The 23,955-nt window shown below is 43.4% G+C and overlaps 1 protein-coding gene across 2 annotated transcripts; it reads left to right on the forward strand.

The window, feature by feature from the left end:
* The first annotated feature begins 816 nt into the window (after nt 1–816).
* On the forward strand, nt 817–20,583 carry LOC139418537 (stress-induced-phosphoprotein 1-like). Of its 2 annotated transcripts, XM_071168080.1 has the most exons (15): nt 860–967; nt 1,128–1,224; nt 2,201–2,410; nt 2,514–2,655; nt 2,776–2,917; nt 3,149–3,314; nt 3,629–3,755; nt 4,332–4,434; nt 4,715–4,835; nt 4,964–5,060; nt 12,711–12,835; nt 12,998–13,034; nt 16,296–16,399; nt 19,494–19,669; nt 19,805–20,583. In XM_071168080.1, the coding sequence occupies exons 2-15, from the start codon at nt 1,216–1,218 to the stop codon at nt 19,875–19,877; spliced, it is 1,632 nt and encodes a 543-aa protein (XP_071024181.1). In that variant the 5' UTR covers nt 860–967; nt 1,128–1,215; the 3' UTR covers nt 19,878–20,583. The 2 variants fall into 2 exon arrangements, with proteins under 2 accessions (XP_071024180.1, XP_071024181.1); XM_071168079.1 differs by having other exon boundaries at nt 817–1,224.
* Nucleotides 20,584–23,955: the final 3,372 nt, after the last annotated feature.

Below are 23,955 nucleotides of genomic sequence, written 5' to 3' on the forward strand. Positions count from 1 at the left end.
CCCCAAAAAACGACAAAAGTAGTACTTGAAATTATTTACTTTACACCACTGCATATTCGTCTGTGCTAGCAAAACAGTCCTGTAGTTTGACCACTTCCGTATTGAGCGAGACACTGGTACTTCCTGCTTTAGATTTTCCTTGTAAACAGGAGTCAGGGTAGAATTCTGGTCAGATTTGCATCTCTGTGTATGAAGTAAAGGTGGTCTAGAGTTTTTTTTCCTCTGGTTGCACATGTGACATGCTCGTAGAAATTAGATAAAACGAATTGAAGTTTTCCTGCATCACATGTATATGCCATTCTTTATTATATACTCAGTGCTTTCTAAGAGGAGATTTGGCTCTATAAATTATTTAGTCCATTTGCCATATCAGGACAACTGACAACATATCACACTCAACTGATGATTGATGAGAACAACCAGTGTTTAGCAATACGTCTAGATAGAATTATCTAGAAATTATTAGGATATTAACCCGTTTAGGGAACATTAAAAAACACCAGAAAGCAAACGTGTGCCCTATTTCACCTCCCTCCTATCCGGCACAACTAGTGAAGTGGTTCTAGATCCCTAAATAAAATATCAATAGAAAACATATAGTGAACAGTCGTTAATGTGATTTTTCTATTGTTATTATTTGTTTACTTTAGTTTATTTTACTAAATACGTTAACACTTATGCACAATTGGCCCAGCGTCATCCGGGTTTGCCGGGGTAAGCCGTCATTGTAAATAAAAATGAGTTCTTAACTGACTTGCCTGGTTAAATAAAAATAAAAACCTACAGAGCCTTCTAGAACAAGGTAACTTGACGCTTGTTTTACTCGTCGCACTCAACGCGAACTAGCCTCTGGTTTGCTGAGATTTCCTCGATTCACTCAACTAAACCAATCACACATCGTAACGCAATATTTCAGAAATATATGGGAAAGCAATAGCGTTACAATGCATACCAGAGTGATCATAAGGTTAGTGTATGAGCACAGTTTGGTTCTCAACCTCATCTTTATAAACACTTTAATATTGATACATTTTCTAATACATAGCTACAGACCATATAAATAAGACAAACCAATTAGAAGAAACTGAGACTGTTGGATTTAAACAAGTAAAAATTATCTTGCATAGAATCTGGCAACCGAGATTCATATTCTGCAGGGGGTGGAGCTCTCATCCTGTCGTCTCACAGTAGTTTCTGGAACCTCATGGTTACAACATGGAGAAAGTGAGTATCTAGCAATTGTCAATGTTATGGTCAAACTATTTTCTCTGCGAGATTTACAGTATTGTCGCACCGTTTAACGATATTCGTGATCATTAAGGGGTGTTTAACTTATTTTATGATTGACAGAAAGCAGTAGCTAGATATCTTACTATGCGGACTCAAGTGCTATTGTTAGCTAGCTAACCGGTAATGTTTCTATATTATTAGCTGGCTATACAACCGAGTTCAATTGTATCTACAATCGAATCTAATTTATACGGCAAATATTTTTTGTCCATAGCGAGTGTCATTTACAGTGAGTATAACCAGACAGTTTAGCCAGCCGATTAGATAGCTATCAGTAACGTTAGTTAGCTAACTATGTATGTACCTAGCTAATATAACGTTAACTAGCTAACGTAGGCCTGTTCTGTCGATCCGGTGCGGCCACGATGACCATGCTCTAAAATTGCTAACATTAATGCTAGCTAGGTAGCTCGCTAATTCAAGTTTACTAACGTTAACACGACTATATATCAAGCTAGCTAGGGTACTGGTTAGCGAGCAAGAGGACATGGCTGACAATTTAACCAGCTAGCTAACAGTTCGCGTTGCGCAGGACTACAAGACAGTCAGAAATCACATTTACTAGCTAGTTATCAAATAGCAGTTCACCTCAGGAAATCATCTTTCAAATGTGCGTTAACCTACATGGTTTAGCTGAAAGATGGCTAATGTGCTTCATGGTTTCTGCGTTCATCGTCATGGCATATAAGTGTCAGGAACAGGTGACTGGCTTGGGACGGGTTAAACCTTACAGCTAGTTCCTACAGACCTCGTCTGCTTTAGGAATCAGATTGGTGTTTACAGATCTCAAATAGGCCAAAACAAGAACGTTTTTTTTCACTAAGCTGACAAGTGAAGAAGTACTATACCGGGCAATATGTTTACAATTTTGCTAAAGTGAATTTATCAAAGTCCCCTTTTCCACTCACAGGTGTCACAGTTGAAAGATCAGGGCAACAAGGCACTGAGTGCAGGGAAAGTCGACGAGGCCATACGCTGCTACACCGAAGCATTGGCCCTCGACCCCTCAAACCACGTCCTCTTCAGCAATCGCTCGGCTGCCCATGCCAAGAATGGTAACTACGAGAGCGCTCTGGAGGACGCCTGCCAGACCATCAAGATTAAACCTGACTGGGGAAAGGTGAGACGACATCACAGCAGTTGTCCAGAGAGGGCGTCGTAGATTTGCACTAGCTGTTGTCAAAAGTGACATGCCTCCATTACCATGATCTTTGCTTGCACAGGGGTACTCGAGGAAAGCAGCAGCCCAGGAGTTCCTTGGAAGGTTTGAGGATGCCAAAGCGACTTACCAAGAGGGATTCAGACAAGAACCCACTAATCAGCAGCTCAAGGAGGGACTGCAGAACATAGAAGCCCGGCTAGCAGGTAGAAACATTTGAACGTCACGCTCCCTCACATGATTAAAGAAAACACAATATGGGATCTTGTTTGCGCACCATTCTTTATTTGGCCTGTGGTGAATTTCACCTCATCTTGCCTCACCAGAAAAAAAGATGATGAACCCCTTTGCCATGCCCAACATGTTTGCGAAGCTGGAGAGTGACTCTCGGACCCATGCCCTGATGAAAGACCCAGAGTACAGAGCGCTACTGGAGCAGCTCAGGGATAAACCGTCTGAGCTTGGCTCGTGAGTGTTTCCATGGATACCACTGGTCTTGTTGCACTACATCTGTACATTTAGAAATATACTGCATACTTTGATGCAGTCTCCTTCCTAATGCAAAATTAATTCAGCACAAAGATCATGCCTGACGGTCTGACTAGTAATATGCCCCAGAACACTAAATTAATTTGTAGCTCCTATTACTTTTCTGTGATCTGAATCAAATACTCTTTGCCTCTGTCCCTCTTCCTGTAGGAAGCTCCAGGACCCGAGAGTAATGACCACCCTGTCAGTCCTGCTGGGGTTAGACTTGGCAGGCATGGATGAAGACGACGAGCCCACTCCACCCCCTCCTCCCAAACCCAAAGAGACTCAGCCACCTCCTCCCAAGGAGGAAGACTTACCCGAGAACAAGAGACAGGTAAGTAGATGGACCAGGGGTATTCAACTTCTACCCTACAAGTTCCAGAGCCTGCTGCTTTTCTGGTCTACCAAATAATTAATTGCACACACCTGGTGTCCCAGGTCTAAAGCAGTCCCTGATTAGAGTGTAACAATTAAAAAAATCTAGTGGAACTGGCTTCGGGGTCCAGAGTTTGAGGGCTATAGACCTTCAGTGGGGGAAATAGTAATTCATGCCTGCATCTCCTTTCTGCACACAGACGGATTTGCAGTATTTATTGCCCTCTCAGCACTTTGTCTTTTACAGCTTAAATGTCCATTCTGCTTTCACAGGCTCTGAAGGAGAAGGACCTGGGGAACGAGGCATACAAGAAGAAAGACTTTGCCACTGCACTGAAACATTATGAAGAAGCCCTCATGCACGACCCAACCAACATGACGTATATTTCAAACCAAGCAGGTATAGAATCATCACTACACAGACCGAGACGATAGTGTGCGAGTGAATTCTAGAATCTTCTACAACTCGCTCTAGCTACAACTCGCTCTAGCTGTTAATATTTCATGACTTACTGTACTTACCATTTTAACTATCCACAGTGATGCATTTCTGAAGTCTGTATAGTTAAGTCATTTTATCCATGATATAACTAATTCGCTGTGGAATTATTTGGCTTAATCGGAATTGTGATTAACTGAGTGAACATTTCTACCCCTTAATCCTGGGTAAATGTATTTCCATGTGATCACGGGCAGATAAAATTATTAAATGTTATGCTGCTTTATGTGGATCCTCAGCAAGTGATTTTGCAGAATAGTTGTCTGGTTTATACGAATAATTATAGGCTAAACAGTCTACTCAATAACTTTCCAAGTGAGAGCTTTTCCTACCATGGAAATCGTCTCATGGCACCATCATGCAGTCAATGTAATGCAGTATTATTGGTTGTTTTTGTAATCTTTAAAATCAGATTGATAATGAACTAGTTGCATTGGGTTCTAAAGTGTCTCCTCTCTTTTTCTGTGTCCATCCCAGCTGTGTTCTTTGAGAAGGCAGAGTATGAGAAGTGTAGGGAGCTCTGTGACAAGGCCATCGAGGTGGGCAGAGAGAACCGGGAGGACTACAGACAGATTGCCAAGTGAGTTCCTTCTCAATTCACTGAAAGTAATTATACATGCGAGTCACCCTCTAGGGTATAAACTGCTAGGTGTCTGCTGGGGACAAACAATCATGGGATGAGGGAAGATGAGGTCTCCTGAATAAGCAGCCAATTAAGTCGTATTCACCATTGCCGGGTAACGGTGGGCTCTGCTACAAACCAGGGAAATGTAAATGTCAGCATGAGTCATCCAGCTTTCTAATTTTAAGTGCATACACTCAATGCTTAATGTCTCTTTATCCCCATCCTCCTCTCTCAGGGCCTTGGCTAGGATTGGCAACTCATACTTCAAGCAGGAGAAATACAAAGAAGCAGTCCAATTTTACAACAAGAGTCTGACAGAGCATCGCACTCCTGATGTCCTTAAGAAGTGCCAGCAGGTACAGAACGTGTTGCCCGCATTGAATGAGGGCTGACGGGATGTATTGTTCTGGTGTAGATGACCAATCCGACCAATCGTTGCTCACTAGCCCCTCACTGTCTCACTATCCCGTCGTTGTGTCTGCAGGCGGAGAAGGTATTGAAGGAGCAGGAGAAGCTGGCCTACATCAACCCAGAGCAGGCTTTGGAAGAGAAGAACAAGGGCAACGAGTCCTTCCAGAAAGGTGTGTTTTGAGCTACAGTGGTTGAAAGTATGTCATTCCTATTGGTGCGCTTAGTGGTATGGTTTCTCTAGTTGTCTGCGTACCATTTTAGATTATCAACGAGCAGCTGTGCAGAGCTGCGAACTCACGCATTGGCCGTGACACACGTTTTGACCGTTCTCACGCCACCTCTATCGCACGCATTGGAAAGTACTGCTTTTTTATTTTTCTAATTAGTCCATTGTATATAGTGCGTTTAACTTTTCAACTGTGCTCTAAATCGTTGCATCTGTTCCTGCAATTTAACATCACGAGCGGATCCTTTCATTGTTTTGCCACAGCATTGTGAACCGATGGACATTGAAGAATATGATTGGTCTAGTTATGTAAGGGATCAATGGGATTGGACGCACGTTTTAAAGAAATGCCCCTCAAGATTAGAGTGGAGTTTAATGGAGAAAATAAACGTTGTCTGCTGAGTTTATAAAACTGCAAAAAGGGGAGCACGGTAGCGCTGTTTTATGTACAATGTTGTCAACAAAATGAGGTTGCTGTAATTCCCATCCCTATTGCAGAATGCAGCCTTTTGACAGCATGTACTAAAGCCCGTTTAATTCTCATTTACATTAGTCCCCTCGTTTCGAGAATGGCTTTTAGACTGTGACAATGAAAAGGCAGCAAACAGACATACAGTATGTTTTAGCAGGGAAGTTTGGCAGGGTGACCTGATTTGGAACTATGAAAATAATTTTGTCAAACATTGTGAACCCAAAAGTTCAAGTTTGATTATAGAGGAATAAATGGACAAATAATTTGGTTAGGTGTAGGGGAAGATTAGTAATCTTGTCTTCCGGAGATTTATCTATACTGAACAAAAACATGAACGCAACAATTTCAGTTAAAATTCATAAGGAAATCAGTCAATTGAAATAAATCCATTAGGCCCTAATCTATGGATTTCATATGACTGGGCAGGGGTGCAGCCATACCCACCTACTGAGGAGCCAGGCCCAGCAGTCAGAATGACTTCATCCCCACAAAAGGGCATTTTTACAAACAAATACTCGTGTCATCAGCTGTCTGGGTAGCTAAAATATAGGGTAATTATTGTCAGCAAGAACACTTCACCACACTTGTCTTATTATTCCACTACCCAATTTTGCCAGTGTAATCACATTTGAAATCGGATATGCCTACTTGCCTTTGAAAATTGAGGCGGCATTATTGCAGCCATTCATTGGACCCTTTTGAATAAGTCATACTAATTAGCATTGGATATCAAATGCTCCAGGAATCAAATAGAATGACATTTTAGTGGTGTGCACATGCTAGGCAGAGATGGCAAGGGGACTCAACTCATACACGCATCATATTTTGTCTATGTGGAATAAGATGAGGACAAGGATCTTTAACTTAAAAGGCCTCAACCACCTGAATATTCATATTCATATTTTCTGGAATCAAATCTAAATTGTCACGTTTGCCAAATACAACGGTGAAATGCTTACTTACAGGCTCTAACCAATAGTGCAAAAAAGGTATTAGGTGAATAAGTAAAGAAATAAACAGTAAAAAAAATTACAGTAGCGAGGCTATAAAAGTAGCAACGCTACATAGACACCGGTTAGTTGGGCTGATTGAGGTAGTATGGTGGGTGGCGGGACAATGCAGATAGCTCGGTTAGCCAATGTACGGGGAGCACTGGTTGGTCAGGCCAATTGAGGTAGTATGTACATTCATATATAGTTAGCGACTATGCATATGATAAAGAGTAGCAGCAGCGTAAAGGGGGGGGGGGCACACAAGGCAAATAGTCTGGGTAGCCTTTGATTACCTGTTCAGGAGTCTTATGGCTTGGGGGTAAAAACTGTTGAGAAGCCTTTGTCCTAGACTTGGCACTCCAGTACCGCTTGCCATGCGGTAGAGAGAACAGTCTATGACTGGGGTGGCTGGGGTCTTTGACAATTCTTCCTCTGACACCACCTGGTGTAGAGGTCCTGGATGGCAGGCAGCTTAGCCCCAGTGATGTACTGGGCCGTACACACCACCCTCTGTAGTGGCTTGCGGTCAGAGGCCGAGCAATTGCCATAACAAGCAGTGATGCTCTCGCTGTTGCAGCTATAGAACTTTGAGGATCTCAGGACCCATGCCAAGTCTTTTTAGTTTCCTGAGGGGGGGGGGGGGGGGGAGATAGGCTTTGCTGCGCCCTCTTCACAACTGTCTTGGTGTGTTTGGGCCATTCTAGTTTGTTGGTGATGTGGACACCAAGGAACTTGAAGCTCTCAACCAAAATTAAATCTAGATGTGTAGGTGTAGTGGTATTACATTCTCCAGTAAGAAAACCAAATGTCTCTCAAAACACGGGTTTTGAGTGTAAAGAAAGTTGACTAGCAACAACTGGGAGTGAAAAGACACCCACTAAATCTGCCCAAGAAGAGGCAAACAAAATAAAAATCCACACCAAACTTAGACAGGAGAAATGGAAGCAACAGGAGACATCAGATGAAGGATTTGTTTTTCTAGAAATCAAATGGGGAGCGCCAACTATAGGTGTTAATCCTTTACAGCTCTCAAGACTGGAGCACTGGCCAGCCACTCTTAAATATCCCCTGGGCCAGCCCAGGTGAAACACCTTCCCACTAACAAGATGACAAACCAGCACAGGTGTAACACATACTGATTAATGATGTAACACCAATTGTTGAGCTCCAAGTGCAAATGTCCAACCAAAGCCTGTAACAGTGGTAACACTGCCGGGACGTGTCACATACAACTTTCCACCTGAGAACGGGGATCAATTCCTGCTTCCAACCTTCCCACTTTTTCTAGCATTTGCCGGTCTCTCCCATCTCATTACTATCCGAATAAAGTGTCAAACCACCTAAAAAAAATAGATATTTTATTTATCCACCAAAAATCTAAAAGTAGCAAGGTTGTCAAACGTTTTTGTTCATTTAATGTTCAAAGTATCCTGAATACACCTGACCTGTGGTTAAAAATATAAACTCAGCATAAAAGGAAGCGTCCTCTCACTGTCAACTGCATTTCTTTTCAGCAAACTTGACGTGTAAATATTTGTATGAACATAAGATTCAACAACTGAGACATAAACTTAACATGTGCCACAGACATGTGACTAACAGAAATGGAATAATGTGTCCCTGAACAAAGGAGGGGTCAAAATCAAAAGTAACAGTCAGTATCTGGTGTGGCCACCAGCTGCATTAACTACTGTAGTGTATCTCCTCATGGACTGCACCAGATTTGCCAGTTCTTGCTCTGAGATATTACCCTACTCTTCCACCAAGGCACCTGCAAATTCATGGATATGTCTGGTGGGAATGGCCCTAGCCCTCACCCTCCAATCCAACAGGTCCCAGACGTGCTCAATGGGATTGAGATCGAGATCCGGGCTCTTCACTGGACATGGCAGAACACTGACATTCCTGTCTTGCAGGAAATCACGCACAGAACGAGCAATATGGCTGGTGGCATTGTCATGCTGGGGGGTCATGTCAGGATGAGCCTGCAGGAAAGGTAACACATGAGGGAGGGGGATGTCTTCCCTGTAACACACAGCGTTGAGATTTCCTGCAATGACAACAAGCTCAGTCCGATGATGCTTTGACGCACCGCCTCAGACCATGATGAACCCTCCACCTCCAAATCGATCCCGCTCCAGAGTACAGGCCTCGGTGTAACGATAAACGCGAATCCGACCATCACCCCTGATGAGACAAAACCGCGACTCATCAGTGAAGAGCACTTTGTGCCAGTCCTGTCTGGTCCAGCGACAGGTTTGTGCCCATAGGTGACATTGTTGCCGGTGATGTCTGGTGAGGACCTGCTTTACAACAGGCCTACAAGCCCTCAGTCCAGCCTCTCTCAGCCTATTGCGGACAGTCTCAGCACTGATGGAGGGATTGTGCGTTCCTGGTGTAACTCGGACAGTTGTTGTTGCCATCCTGTAACTGTCCCGCAGATGTGCTGTTCGGATGTACCGATCCTGTGCAGGTGTTGTTACACGTGGTCTGCCACTGCAATGACGGTCAGCTGTCCGTCCTGTCTTCCTGTAGCTCTGTCTTAGGCGTCTCACAGTACGGACATTGCAATTTATTGCCCTGGCCACATCTGCAGTCCCCATGCCTCCTTGCAGCATGCCCAAGGCACATTCACGCAGGGACCCTGGGCATCTTTCTTTTGGTGTTTTTCCAGAGTCAGTAGAAAGGCCTCTTTAGCGTCCTTTGTTTTCATAACTGTGACCTTAATTGCCTACCGTCTGTAAGCTGTTAGTGTCTTAATGACCATTCCACAGGTGCATGTTCATTAATTGTTTATGGTTCATTGAACAAGCATGGGAAACTGTGTTTAAACCCTTTACAATGAAGATCTGTGGTTAAGTTTTTATATATATGTATATACACTGCTCAAAAAAATAAAAGGAACACTAAAATAACACATCCTAGATCTGAATGAATGAAATATTCTTATGAAATACTTTTTTCTTTACATAATTGAATGTGCTGACAACGAAATCACACAAAAATTATCAATGGAAATCAAATTTATCAACCCATGGAGGTCTGGATTTGGAGTCACACTCAAAATTTAAGTGGAAAACCACACTACAGGCTGATCCAACTTTGATGTAATGTCCTTAAAACAAGTCAAAATTAGTCTCAGTAGTGTGTGTGGCCTCCACGTGCCTGTATGACCTCCCTACAACGCCTGGGCATGCTCCTGATGACTCCTGAGGGATCTCCTCCCAGACCTGGACTAAAGCATCCCCCAACTCCTGGACAGTCTGTGGTGCAACGTGGCGTTGGTGGATGGAGCGAGACATGATGTACTGTGCAGCTGTCTTCATCGACCTTGCCAAGGCTTTCGACTTTGTCAATCACCATATTCTTATCGGCAGACTCAGTAGCCTCGGTTTTTCGGATGACTGCCTTGCCTGGTTCACCAATTACTTTGCAGACAGAGTTCAGTGTGTCAAATCGGAGGGCATGCTGTCCGGTCCTCTGGCAGTCTCTATGGGGGTGCCACAGGGTTCAATTCTCGGGCCGACTCTCTTTTCTCTGTATATATCAATGATGTTGCTCTTGCTGCGGGCGATTCCCTGATCCACCTCTACGCAGACAACACCATTCTATATACTTTCGGCCCGTCATTGGACACTGTGCTATCTAACCTCCAAACGAGCTTCAATGCCATACAACACTCCTTCCGTAGCCTCCAACTGCTCTTAAACGCTAGTAAAACCAAATGCATGCTTTTCAACCGATCGCTGCCTGCACCCGCATGCCCGACTAGCATCACCACCCTGGATGGTTCCGACCTTGAATATGTGGACATCTATAAGTACCTAGGTGTCTGGCTAGACTGCAAACTCTCCTTCCAGACTCATATCAAACATCTCCAATCGAAAATCAAATCAAGAGTCGGCTTTCTATTCCGCAACAAAGCCTCCTTCACTCACGCCGCCAAGCTTACCCTAGTAAAACTGACTATCCTACCGATCCTCGACTTCGGCGATGTCATTTACAAAATGGCTTCCAACACTCTACTCAGCAAACTGGATGCAGTCTATCACAGTGCCATCCGTTTTGTCACTAAAGCACCTTATACCACCCACCACTGCGACTTGTATGCTCTAGTCGGCTGGCCCTCGCTACATATTCGTCGCCAGACCCACTGGCTCCAGGTCATCTACAAGTCCATGCTAGGTAAAGCTCCGCCTTATCTCAGTTCACTGGTCACGATGGCAACACCCATCCGTAGCACGCGCTCCAGCAGGTGTATCTCACTGATCATCCCTAAAGCCATTTGGCCGCCTTTCGTTCCAGTATTCTGCTGCCTGTGACTGGAACGAATTGCAAAAATCGCTGAAGTTGGAGACTTATCTCCCTCACCAACTTCAAACATCAGCTATCTGAGCAGCTAACCGATCGCTGCAGCTGTACATAGTCTATTGGTAAATAGCCCACCCATTTTCACCTACCTCATCCCCATACTGTTTTTATTTATTTACTTTTCTGCTCTTTTGCACACCAATATCTCTACCTGTACATGACCATCTGATCATTTATCACTCCAGTGTTAATCTGCAAAATTGTAATTATTCGCCTACCTCCTCATGCCTTTTGCACACAATGTATATAGACTCCCCCCTTTTTTTCTACTGTGTTATTGACTTGTTAATTGTTTACTCCATGTGTAACTCTGTGTTGTCTGTTCACACTGCTATGCTTTATCTTGGCCAGGTCGCAGTTGCAAATGAGAACTTGTTCTCAACTAGCCTACCTGGTTAAATGAAGATGAAATAAAAAATAAAAATGTCCCAGATGTGCTCAATTGGATTCAGGTCTGGGGAACGGGCGGGCCAGTCCATAGCATCAATGCCTTCCTCTTGCAGGAACTTGCAGGAACTGCTGACACACTCCAGCCACACGAGGTCTAGCATTGTCTTGCATTAGGAGGAACCCAGGGCCAACCGCACCAGCATATGGTCTCACAAGGGGTCTGAGGATCTCATCTCGGTACCTAATGGCAGTCAGTCTACCTCTGGCGAGCACATGGAGGGCTGTGCGGCCCCCCAAAGAAATACCACCCCACACCATGACTGACCCACCTCCAAACCGGTCATGCTGGAGGATGTTGCAGGCAGCAGAACGTTCTCCACGGCGTCTCCGACTCTGTCACGTCTGTCACGTGCTCATTGTGAACCTGCTTTCATCTGTGAAGAGCACAGGGCGCCAGTGGCGAATTTGCCAATCTTGGTGTTCTCTGGCAAATGCCAAACGTCCTTCACGGGACGACCCCACCTGTGGATGTCGGGCCCTCATACCACCCTCATGGAGTCTGTTTCTGACCGTTTGAGCAGACACACATACATTTGTGGCCTGCTGGAGGTCATTTTGCAGGGCTCTGGCAGTGCTCCTCCTTGCACAAAGGCGGAGGTAGCGGTCCTGCTGCTGGGTTGTTGCCCTCCTACGGCCTCCTCCACGTCTCCTGATGTACTGGCCTGTCTCCTGGTAGCGCCTCAATGCTCTGGACACTACGCTGACAGACACAGCAAACCTTCTTGCCACAGCTCGCATTGATGTGCCATCCTGGATGAGCTGCACTACCTGAGCCACTTGTGTGGGTTGTAGACTCCGTCTCATGCTACCACTAGAGTAAAAGCACCGCCAGCATTCAAAAGGGACCAAAACATCAGCCAGGAAGCATAGGAACTGAGAAGTGGTCTGTGGTTAATTGCCTATAATTTCCACCTGTTGTCTATTCCATTTGCACAACAGCATGTGAAATGTATTGTCAATCAGTGTTGCTTCCTAAGTGGACAGTTTGATTTCACAGAAGTCTGATTGACTTGGAGTTACATTGTGTTGTTTAAGTGTTCCCTTTATTTTTTTGAGCAGTGATATATATATTACACCCTGGTCATGGGCCTAAGCCATGTCAAAATATATAGAATTGCAGGAAATTAGCTTTAACACAGTAAAATATTCTGGTCTAGGGGTTATGCCAGGGGGTAATGAAATTCACATAGCAAATCTCACTCCAAACTTTCTTCAAATGTTGGCAGCCCTGAGTTGTGCGTGTGATCCAAAGATTCACTGGTAGTGTGAGGATATCTGACATGATGCGTTTATCCTCTCTGTTCTACAGGAGACTATCCTTCAGCCATGAGACATTACTCAGAGGCCATCAAGAGGAACCCCAATGACGCCAAGCTCTTCAGCAACAGAGCTGCCTGCTACACGAAGCTGCTGGAGTTCCAGCTTGCCCTGAAGGTACAGCACACTTCACTACAGTCGTGCCATGCATGTATGAGCTTCATCCTCGCCATTACTCATTTATAAACACCAGCTTGATTATCGTATTATGTTATTTCCACTGTAGTACTTCATCAATCAAAAAGGACTGACTGATATTTCCTTTCTCCTATCTTTTAGGATTGTGAGGACTGTATCAAACTTGACCCTGCCTTCAGTATGTATTGAGCTTTGAAACTGCTTTATATTTGTGTTTAAAGATGCGTTTATTAAGGTTTTGGCGACTTTAAGCCAGTAGTTTTGAAAGTAGCACTCAAGACCCAAAAAGTGTCTCTGAAAATTGTGAATTTTGTGTAACACGTCGTGGCTGTCTAGCCCTGCCGGTGTGTGCACAATGAGATGTTTTGGGCCCACACCACAACCTCATTGGACTCGGCCAACTTTTTAAAAATGTATTTAAAAAAATAATAATTAGCCTTTTTTCTCCCCGATTTCATGGTATCCAATTGTTTTAGTAGCTACTATCTTGGTTCATCGCTACAACTCCCGTACGGTTGAATGTCATACACAACCCAACCAAGCCACACAGCGCGTCACCAACCCGGAAGCCAGCCGCACCAATGTGTCAGAGGAAACACAGTGCACCTGGCAACCTTGCCCGGCCCGCCACAGGAGTCTCTGGTGCGCGATGAGACAACCCAGACGACGCTAGGCCAATTGTGCGTCGTCCCACGGACCTCCCGGTCGCAGCCGGTTGCGACAGAGCCTGGTCGCGAACCCAGGGTCTCTGGTGGCACAGCTGCCGCTGCAGTACAGCGCCCTTAACCACTGCGCCACCCGGAAGGTCCCATACTTGGCCACCTTGCATCCTCATTGGGCATGATTCCATCAGGTTAGGTTGATGTAGGGTACTAGCCAGCGAACGAGCGAGGTGACTGGGAGTTGTCAATGTGATAATGTAATTTTGTAGGCTACATTGGAAAAGTTATAGGCTACTTCTATGTTTGCATCAAATACCCTACTCTCTGCAAGTCCGGTAGCCTATACAGTGCCTTGCGAAAGTATTCGGCCCCCTTGAACTTTGCGACCTTTTGCCACATTTCAGGCTTCAAACATAAAGATATACAACTGTATTTTTTTGTGAAGAATCAACAACAAGTGGGACACAATCCTGAAGTGGAACGACATTTATTGGATATTTCAAACTTTTTTTAACAAATCAAAAACTGAAAAATTGGGCGTGCAAAATCATTCAGCCCCTTTACTTTCAGTGCAGCAAACTCTCTCCAGAAGTTCAGTGAGGATCTCTGAATGATCCAATGTTGACCTAAATGACTAATGATGATAAATACAATCCACCTGTGTGTAATCAAGTCTCCGTATAAATGCACCTGCACTGTGATAGTCTCAGAGGTCCGTTAAAAGCGCAGAGAGCATCATGAAGAACAAGGAACACACCAGGCAGGTCCGAGATACTGTTGTGAAGAAGTTTAAAGCCGGATTTGGATACAAAAAGATTTCCCAAGCTTTAAACATCCCAAGGAGCACTGTGCAAGCGCTAATATTGAAATGGAAGGAGTATCAGACCACTGCAAATCTACCAAGACCTGGCCGTCCCTCTAAACTTTCAGCTCATACAAGGAGAAGACTGATCAGAGATGCAGCCAAGAGGCCCATGATCACTCTGGATGAACTGCAGAGATCTACAGCTGAGGTGGGAGACTCTGTCCATAGGACAACAATCAGTTGTATATTGCACAAATCTGGCCTTTATGGAAGAGTGGCAAGGAGAAAGCCATTTCTTAAAGATATCCATAAAAAGTGTTGTTTAAAGTTTGCCACAAGCCACCTGGGAGACACACCAAACATGTGGAAGAAGGTGCTCTGGTCAGATGAAACGAAAATTGAACTTTTTGGCAACAATGCAAAACATTATGTTAGGCGTAAAAGCAACACAGCTCATCACCCTGAACACACCATCCCCACTGTCAAACATGGTGGTGGCAGCATCATGGTTTGGGCCTGCTTTTCTTCAGCAGGGACAGGGAAGATGGTTAAAATTGATGGGAAGATGGATGGAGCCAAATACAGGACCATTCTGGAAGAGAACCTGATGGAGTCTGCAAAAGACCTGAGACTGGGACGGAGATTTGTCTTCCAACAAGACAATGATCCAAAACATAAAGCAAAATCTACAATGGAATGGTTCAAAAATAAACATATCCAGGTGTTAGAATGGCCAAGTCAAGTCCAGACCTGAATCCAATCGAGAATCTGTGGAAAGAACTGAAAACTGCTGTTCACAAATGCTCTCCATCCAACCTCACTGAGCTGTTTTGCAAGGAGGAATGGGAAAAAAATTCAGTCTCTCGATGTGCAAAACTGATAGAGACATACCCCAAGCGACTTACAGCTGTAATCGCAGCAAAAGGTGGCGCTACAAAGTATTAACTTAAGGGGGCTGAATAATTTTGCACGCCCAATTTTTCAGTTTTTGATTTGTTAAAGTTTGAAATATCCAATAAATGTCGTTCCACTTCATGATTGTGTCCCACTTGTTGTTGATTCTTCACAAAAAAATACAGTTTTATATCTTTATGTTTGAAGCCTGAAATGTGGCAAAAGGTTGCAAAGTTCAAGGGGGCCGAATACTTTCGCAAGGCACTGTATATTGTAGGTAAGCCTTAGGCTACATGATGGACAGCTGGGGTAATCGATGGCTGCAGTGTGTTTTGGACTACCATTGGATAGCCGTTTGGTGTTGATAAACTCACAAAGGACAAATGCAATTATTGATTTGGGTTATTGACATTACAGGAAGGTAGGCCACAATGTTATAATCTATAAAGGGGGGGAAACACTTCTATAGCCAATGCATGTATGGCGCGAATAAAAATGTGTGTTGCGAACGGGTTATCTAAATGGATGGAGGGAAGCAAAATCCTTAGCACCCAAATTCATCAAGAACTGTCAGTGATACCATTTTGGAAGCAAGATTGTGACCACAATGCTTCTGATCGGGTTGAAATGATCTTCTAATGAATTTGCTGCTGAAATGCCAACTCATCTGTAGCCTACATATTTGCCGGTCCAAAAAAGTATATATTTTTTGAGTGGGCTACTTTGTTTCCGGATCAATGCATTGAAAGACTGTCAAGGTCTACTATATCTAACTGTTAATTTGTGATGCGTTCAACTTTGGATGCCTTCATATAGTTATATTGATTTATTCTCGCTTTGAGTTGATTTCAAACCTTGATTTTTTAAAAGGAGTATTTTACTCAAACTCTTGTCGGTCCACCATTCTTTTACTTTGCACATACAGGTCCCTTTTGCTCCTACCTGATTTTGGGCATCAGGAGACTGAAAGCAATAGGCTGTGTCTTGAGTACTTGAATGCTGACGTACAGTTGTAGTGAACTGCATCGAACGGGGGCCCTTTAAAAGCATAGACCTCGTTTAACTTCTCTCTCCACAGTAAAGGGATACACACGGAAGGCAGCAGCTTTGGAGGCCATGAAAGATTTCACTAAAGCGATGGTTGCCTACGAGAAGGCTCTGGAGCTTGACTCTACCTCCAAGGTACAGTATGACAGATTTATATTGGTACACTAGCAGGATCTCCTTTACTCTATTTTAACAAACAACGCAACGGTAAATCTAAGTGCTGGCAGTAGCGTTATAGGTCCGGGGGGGTGTGTCAGAAATATTTTAGTAGTTTTCACAGACAGTTATTATGAGCACAATCGCTGTTGGTGGTGCGAAAGAGCTGGGTTCTGATGAATAAACAAGTTGTAGGTGTGACGAGGGCTTGGCCAATCAAGGTGTTCCATGGCTTAATACTGCATGTGCTTGTCTCAAGTTCTGTAGGTTATTGACGGGCTTTGTGTTGTCATCAATTTCAATTCGGCTGGGGGCATGGAATTTTCTCGTCCTAGTCCACTGTGGACTGATATGACAGTTTATTTAATAGCATAGGCTACAGTAACAAGTAATTAAAATAAACAGCGTCAGTTTAACTTTTCTCCTATACTATAGAGCCATTACCATGTCAGTCAACGCTTGAATAGAAACCTTGTTCACACCCCAGATTTTGATGTCAACACAGTCGCTACAGTCCCATTCGTTTTCTTTGCAGCCTCGTTTGAATGTCGCGGTTGCACACATTTGTACGGAATGGGGTTAGCGTACGTTACGTCATGAGCTGTAACTGAAAAACAACAGGCATTTGGAAAGTTTGAGGTGAGGGAGAAAGTATGGTGGAACAAGTATTAGCATTGTTAAGTATCTTGCTAGCTGGATTGAATTATCCGTTAGCTAGTCAGAGTAATGTTGAGCAACATTAGCCAATTTAACGGATCAAATAATTTAGTTTATGGTGTGGAATTAGCTTGCTAATAAAGTCAGATGGCTCAGATGAGCTAACATTAGTAACCTAACCAATTCGCTATAGTATTAACTGGTATACGACTCCTTGCCGTTCCTCAAGTTCTAACTCGTTAGTTGCTTACTGGACCCTGGCAATCTGTGTGAAACTAGCTAACGAACTAACCCACTATCTGTTAAGGGATAGCCCCCTTTTTTTCAATTTTCGCCTAAAATGACATACCCAAATCTAACTGCATGTAGCTCAGGCCCTGAAGCAAGAATATGCATATTATTGGTACCATTTGAAAGGAAACACTTTGGAGTTTGTGGAAATGTGAATTTAATGTAGGAGAATATAACACAATAGATCTGGTACCACCATCTTTGAAATGCAACAAAGGTCCCTGTTCTAACCATCACTCTGGTTGTAATTCCAATGGTGTCTACAAGATGACCGCAGTGTATGTGCAAGGTTTCAGACGGATAACTTGAAGTATGAGCGAGCTACAGCTCATTGGCTATCTAGCTCGCATTGTTTGACCCCGATTGGAGCTTATTTGACAAAGTTGGAGTCGATCAAGTGAAGACCGCCCTCGTCATCGGCGTGCCATGAAGGCATCGCTCTCTGACCAAATTTGGTGTCCTATAGGATATACTACACCCCTAATGATATAGTGAAGTCTGGTTACATTCTAGGATCTCTGAGGAATACATACGAATGTGATTTGACTGGTTGAAACAATGTTTAGGTTTAGATTTTCACCGATTCCTTTCTTTTCAAATTGAACGAGTGGAAATACAAAATCGATCGTGCATGCTATATGGACCTTTTTTAGGATATCCAAAATTATTTTATCTAACAAATCGACACTTCATGTTATCTCTGAGACCCTTTGGAGGATAAATCAGAGCAAGATTTCAGACTATAAGTACACATTTCACCTTCAGAGGTGAATTTATCAAACCTATCGCGGTGGGAAAAGTGTTTTGATGTTCGGAGCTCTCCTCAAACAATAGCATGGCATTTTTTTGCAGTAAAATCTTCTGTAAATTGGACAGTGCAGTTATATTAACAAGAATTTAAGCTTTCAGCTGATGTAAGACACTTAAATATTTCCCTCAACAGTATGTGGTTAAGCTGGATGCCACTATAGAGTTTAAAGGAACACCACACACTTCCCTCTTCTTCAATACAGTGGATAAAAAGGGGTATGCCAGGTGTTCTCTCTGCCTGAAAGAGATCAATTATGCTGACAAAGGGTATCATGCTCTGCTGGCACATTGTACAGTAGAACAGATGTCCACAGGCAGAAAGTGTATAATGTACAGTGTAGCCCAAAGACACTTGACAGTAACACGTGTGAGTGAGGGGGGGGATTATAATGTTTTACATCTCAGTGACCTTTATTTTTGCGCACATGTAGCCTTGTGCACTTGATCGATGTCTACTATAGTGGCCACTATAATAGAGCAAAAATAGAATGCCTGTTTGTTTCATTCTATTTCTACTTTAAAATGTTTTTCCCCCAAGTGCAATATTTAGATGTGTGTGGTCACAAGCGTTCTATTATAAAGGCTGTCATGGCTAACTGAAATAATGTATAGTTATTTTTCTCAAGACTTGAGTGTCATTTGCAGTAAAGTCTAGGAAACAAATAACATCGGGTTGCTTTCTTTTAATTTTTTAGCTGTGAGTTAGGTTCACATTAACCACTTTTTATTTTACACACAGACTGATCATGTAGATCATATTCTTTGTTTAATTAGTTAACCTGCATTTCCCCATAGCAGGGATCTTTTTGCATGTTTCAGTGCAAAAAAAAAAGTGTCACTTTTTTGGGCCCTCGGCAGTTTACATCCCTGTCTATTCCATGTGCGCCGCGGCTGGTTAGGCTGCGCTTCTGTTGTCAAAATCCATGCGTTACCTCAAAGACCAGCTTTCAGTTGGTCTTAAATACCCCCACCAGTGCATGCTGAAATTGGTACTTTGGCGCATGATTTTTAAGGACACACCTTAGATATTTCCACCCCTCCCACCTCAGTGCAAGCAAGCTCATTATAAAACAAGTAAAAACAAATCCTGGCACTAGGGTTTGAAATTAGGGGCACTGGCTTTAACTGGTTGAAAATTGCGAACTAACGTGCGTTTGACAATTGCGCCGACTTAACGCCGAAAGTAGAGCCCTAGAAATATCTATTAAATATGACTCCATGGCTTTTAGTTCTTCTACCTTTTTTTGTTTGTTGTTGGTGTCACTGACCAAGCTGAGGCTAACCGTTGAACTATCTGGCTCCATTCCGGGTGCAGGAGGCCACAGAGGGCATTCAGCGCTGCCTGATGAGCCAGCACGTGAGGAACGACGACAGTCCAGAGGATGTGAAGAGGAGGGCCATGGCTGACCCGGAAGTGCAGCAGATCATGAGTGACCCAGCCATGCGCATGATCCTGGAGCAGATGCAGAAGGATCCACAGGCACTCAGCGAGTAAGCGGGCCAGCTCTATGCATCATCACACGCACATGTACACACTCACTACACAGTATACAGCACATGCACCATAATCACACACTAATTGGCTTTTTTTAAATTGGTTTTCCCTCCCTTATTTCTCCCTCTCAGTCACCTTAAGAATCCAGGCATTGCTCAGAAGATCCAGAAACTGATAGATGTGGGACTTATAGCCATCCGGTGATGAGTAAGGAGAGAACAGGCCCAGACCCATGAAGAACAGCAAGACCACAGTGGATCAAGATTCCGTTCCCTCCAGTTATAACAACACCTCCCTCCCACCCTCAAAATTATACTGTACGCCATCTTACCGAAACTTCAACCAACAAAGGGTTTCATTTTTACTTTGTCCATCTTATGGCCTTAATGAAATTGTACTTAATCTATTCCTCATCAGAGAACTTTCCGAAACAAATAATTGAATTAGGAAAAGGTATCAAAGCCCTGTTGAAGTAGCTGAAGACAAGGCTAGAGCTTTGTTTGGTACGATGATACTGCAGCTAATAACAAAAGTACTTCAGCTAATAACAAAATAAGTTGTGCTCTATTTTGTGGTCTCTGTTGGGTGTTCGAACAATGTCAAGGTGCAATATGACTGCTTTGTTTTTCACTTCCTTTGCGTATTTAAAACTGCTGGTTCCTGCTTGGATCAGATAGCCAGTCAATATCTATGTAGGGCACCTGACTACGATGCCCCCCGCCCCCCCCCCCCCCAGGATATCTTTCATAACTTGAGGTCAATGTAGTTTTGCTACCGGTGTACAGAGACGGGCTTACAATCTCACATTACTGTGCTTTCCAGATCTTTAGAATTAAATGTTGTTCGGTCTTGTAAGTACTGATCTTGGGATCAGGTGTTCAAACTGGATTAAAGGTGATTGAACGTTGAATCTCTTCTCCCTTCATTAAACCCCTTTGACTGACAATACAGAGCTGGGAAAAGTAGCCTCTGTAGTTGGTGTTTTGTATAAAAGCTCTTATACTTCACATGGCGCACAAAATGGCTGCCAGCCAACAACCGCAGGACACCGTTTCCTGAAGGTCTGCGATGTCATACCCATGAATGTTTTGTCTTGTTTCAAAGAGTAATGGGGGGAGGATTGTGTTTAAAATATATGTACTGTTCCCTTCAAGCTTTTATTTATTTTTTTCATTTCAGCGTCTCACCAAAGCCATTGGTCTGCTGGAGTTCATGACACTGGATGCCACTAAATTGAACTAGAGTAGAAATATGGGAGATTTTATCATATTTTAGTCCTATGATTACACAACTCGCCCATTCTCAGAAGTGGCACTCTCACACATGATGTTAGTCACACACAAAGTTAGTCACATGGTGTACAAGTGAAATGAATCCTGTTATGCAAAATGTATCTCAATGTAAACTCAGCAAAAAAAGAAACGAATGAAAGAATTTGTCAAATTCCAAATAACTTCACAGATCTTCATTGTAAAGAGTTTAAACACTATTTGTCATGCTTGTTCCATTTACCATAAACAATGAATGAACATGCACCTGTGGAACGGTTGTTAAGACACTAACAGCTTACAGACAGACGGTAGTCAATTAAGGTCACAGTTATGAAAACTTAGGATGCTATAAAGAGGCCTTTCTACTGACTCTGAAAAACACCAAAAGAAAGATGCCCAGGGTCCCTGCTTGAATGTGCCTTAGGCATGCTGCAAGGAGGACTGTAGATGTGGCCAGGGCAATAAATTGCAATGTCTGTACTGTGGGACGCCTAAGACAGAGCTACAGGGAGACAGGAGGGACAGCTGATCATCCTTGCAGTGGCAGAACACGTGCAACAACATCTGCACAGGATCGGTACATCTGAACATCACACTTGCGGGACAGTTACAGGATGGCAACAACTGCCCAAGTTACACCAGGAACGCACAATCCCTCCATCAGTGCTCAGACTGTCCGCAATAGGCTGAGAAAGGCTGGACTGGGGGCTTGTATGCCTGTTGTCTGGTTAGGACCCGAATTACATCACCGGCAACAACGTTGCCTATGAGTACAAACCCACCGTTGCTGGACCAGACAGAACTGGCAAAAAGTGCTCTACTGACGAGTCGCAGTTTTGTCTCACCAGGGGGTGATGATCAGATTTGTGTTTATCATCGATGGAATGTTTGTTACACTGAGGCCTGTACTCTGAAGCACGATCGATTTGGAAGTGGAGGGTCCATCATGGTCTGGGGCGGTGTGTCACAGCATCATCGGACTAAGCTTGTTGTCATTGCAGGCAATCTCAACGCTGTGCGTTACAGGGAAGACCTCCTCCCTCATGTGTTACCTTTCCTGCAGGCTCATCCTGATATGACCCTCCAGCATGACAATGCCACCAGCTATACTGCTCGTTCTGTGCGTGATTTCCTGCAAGACAGGAATGTCAGTGTTCTGCCATGACCAGCGAAGAGCCCGGATCTCAATCCCATTGAGCACATCTGGGACCTGTTGGATCGGAGGGTGAGGGCCAGGGCCATTCCCCCCCAGAAATATCCAGGAATTTGCAGGTGCCTTGGTGGAAGAGTGGGATAACATCTCATCGCAAGAACGGGCAAATCTGGCGCAGTCCATGAGGAGAAGATACACTACACTACACTACAGTAGTTAATGCAGCTGGTGGCCACACCAGATACTGACTGTTACTTTTGATTTTGACCCCCCCCCCTTTGTTCAGGGACACATTATTCCATTTCTGTTAGTCACATGTCTGTGGAACCTGTTCAGTTTGTCTCAGTTGTTGAATCTTATGTTCATACAAATATTTACACATGTTAAGTTTGAAAATAAACGCAGTCGACAGTGAGAGGACGTTTATTTCTATATTGATCCGTGTCTGTGGTTATGCATCCTTCTGCTTCTATTTTCTTCTGCTTCTATTTTTCCAAACTGGGAAAAACCTTCGAGCATGTTCCACTTTTGCTAATCAGTATGGCTTTTCGTACTGCTTGGTTTAAAAAAAAGTTACCGTTCTTTCTAAATGTACGGGAAAGTATTTCCCTAATGCCCTGAAAACAAACCTTGCATCTCATGATTAACCTGTAATTGACCACTAGAGGGTCTTTCTCAGGAGTGTCTAAACTCCACCGACCCATTAACAGACTGTTAGTGATGCACTAGAGCTTTGGTATAATTTTTTCCAGTAGTTTTGTAAGTAGTGCTCGAGTCAAAAACGTGTCCCTGAACATTGTGTGCTACGTCATCCATTTCGTATGATATGTTACGTCCTGCATAAAATATGTTACAATTTCCAATTCGTACAATATTTTAAATGTATAAGCGCTTAAGATCCTGGATTGCATCTTTAACTATCCATTTTTCTTCTCTCCAATTTTTATTGTAGAATATATATTTTTTAGATGGCAACTAATCAAGTTGTTCTTATAACTATCCCAATACCAATATGTGTTTACACATATGGAAAATGATTCTTGCATGTTTGTCAAAACAATAGTTGCTCAGCAACAGTATCTGATAACTCCCCCTTTAAAACAACCACCTACAGCCCTGATGGTATGTGAAAGAGGAACAGTCCTCTATCTCTTGACATTTTACACAGGATATGACCGCAGCCACTAAGACGGAGAGGGAGATAGACAGGAGGAAGTGACCGAGATATTTCACAAGCTGCAATGACCACCCAACAGTGGTAGAGACTGAGGGCACCTGGTGTTTGACTCTAAAGAACATTTGGTTTGGGACTACAACTAGGTAAGGGAACAACAATGTCCTCCCGGGGCAGAGACTATAGAGACACTGATAGAGATACTCTATGAAAATGGAGACAGACAGGGTGATGTTGAGGCACAGGCCAGTAATAGAATTGCCCACACTGAATAGTGGCTTACTGGTGTAACGTTTTATGATAATCTATGATAATCTAACAGTCCAATTGGCCTTGTCCTAAAAGGAGGATCAGATATAAAGCTTGGATAGGGGGTATTGGGGTAATTGAACCGATGACTAAGAAAGGGGTCATTCATTTACAGGAAGTAATATGATTTTGCTCTGTCTTATTATAATGTGTTGGTGGAGTACATTATTACAGTATATTTTAATGTGGGGAATAGCCAAGACTAGGGTTGCCTAAGATTTGACCTGTAGTTTGATTCAGGGCATTACCATGTTCCCCAGTTTTGTCTGTTTATAAATAACCGTACACTATCAGAGTTCAGCATTTTACTTTACTTTTTGCTTTAATTGAAAAAAATGTGTTAATGTGTGTTACTATCTTAAATGTGGCATAACC

This window comes from Oncorhynchus clarkii, chromosome 10, assembly GCF_045791955.1.
Source record: "Oncorhynchus clarkii lewisi isolate Uvic-CL-2024 chromosome 10, UVic_Ocla_1.0, whole genome shotgun sequence".
NCBI classification, from domain to species: domain Eukaryota; kingdom Metazoa; phylum Chordata; class Actinopteri; order Salmoniformes; family Salmonidae; genus Oncorhynchus; species Oncorhynchus clarkii.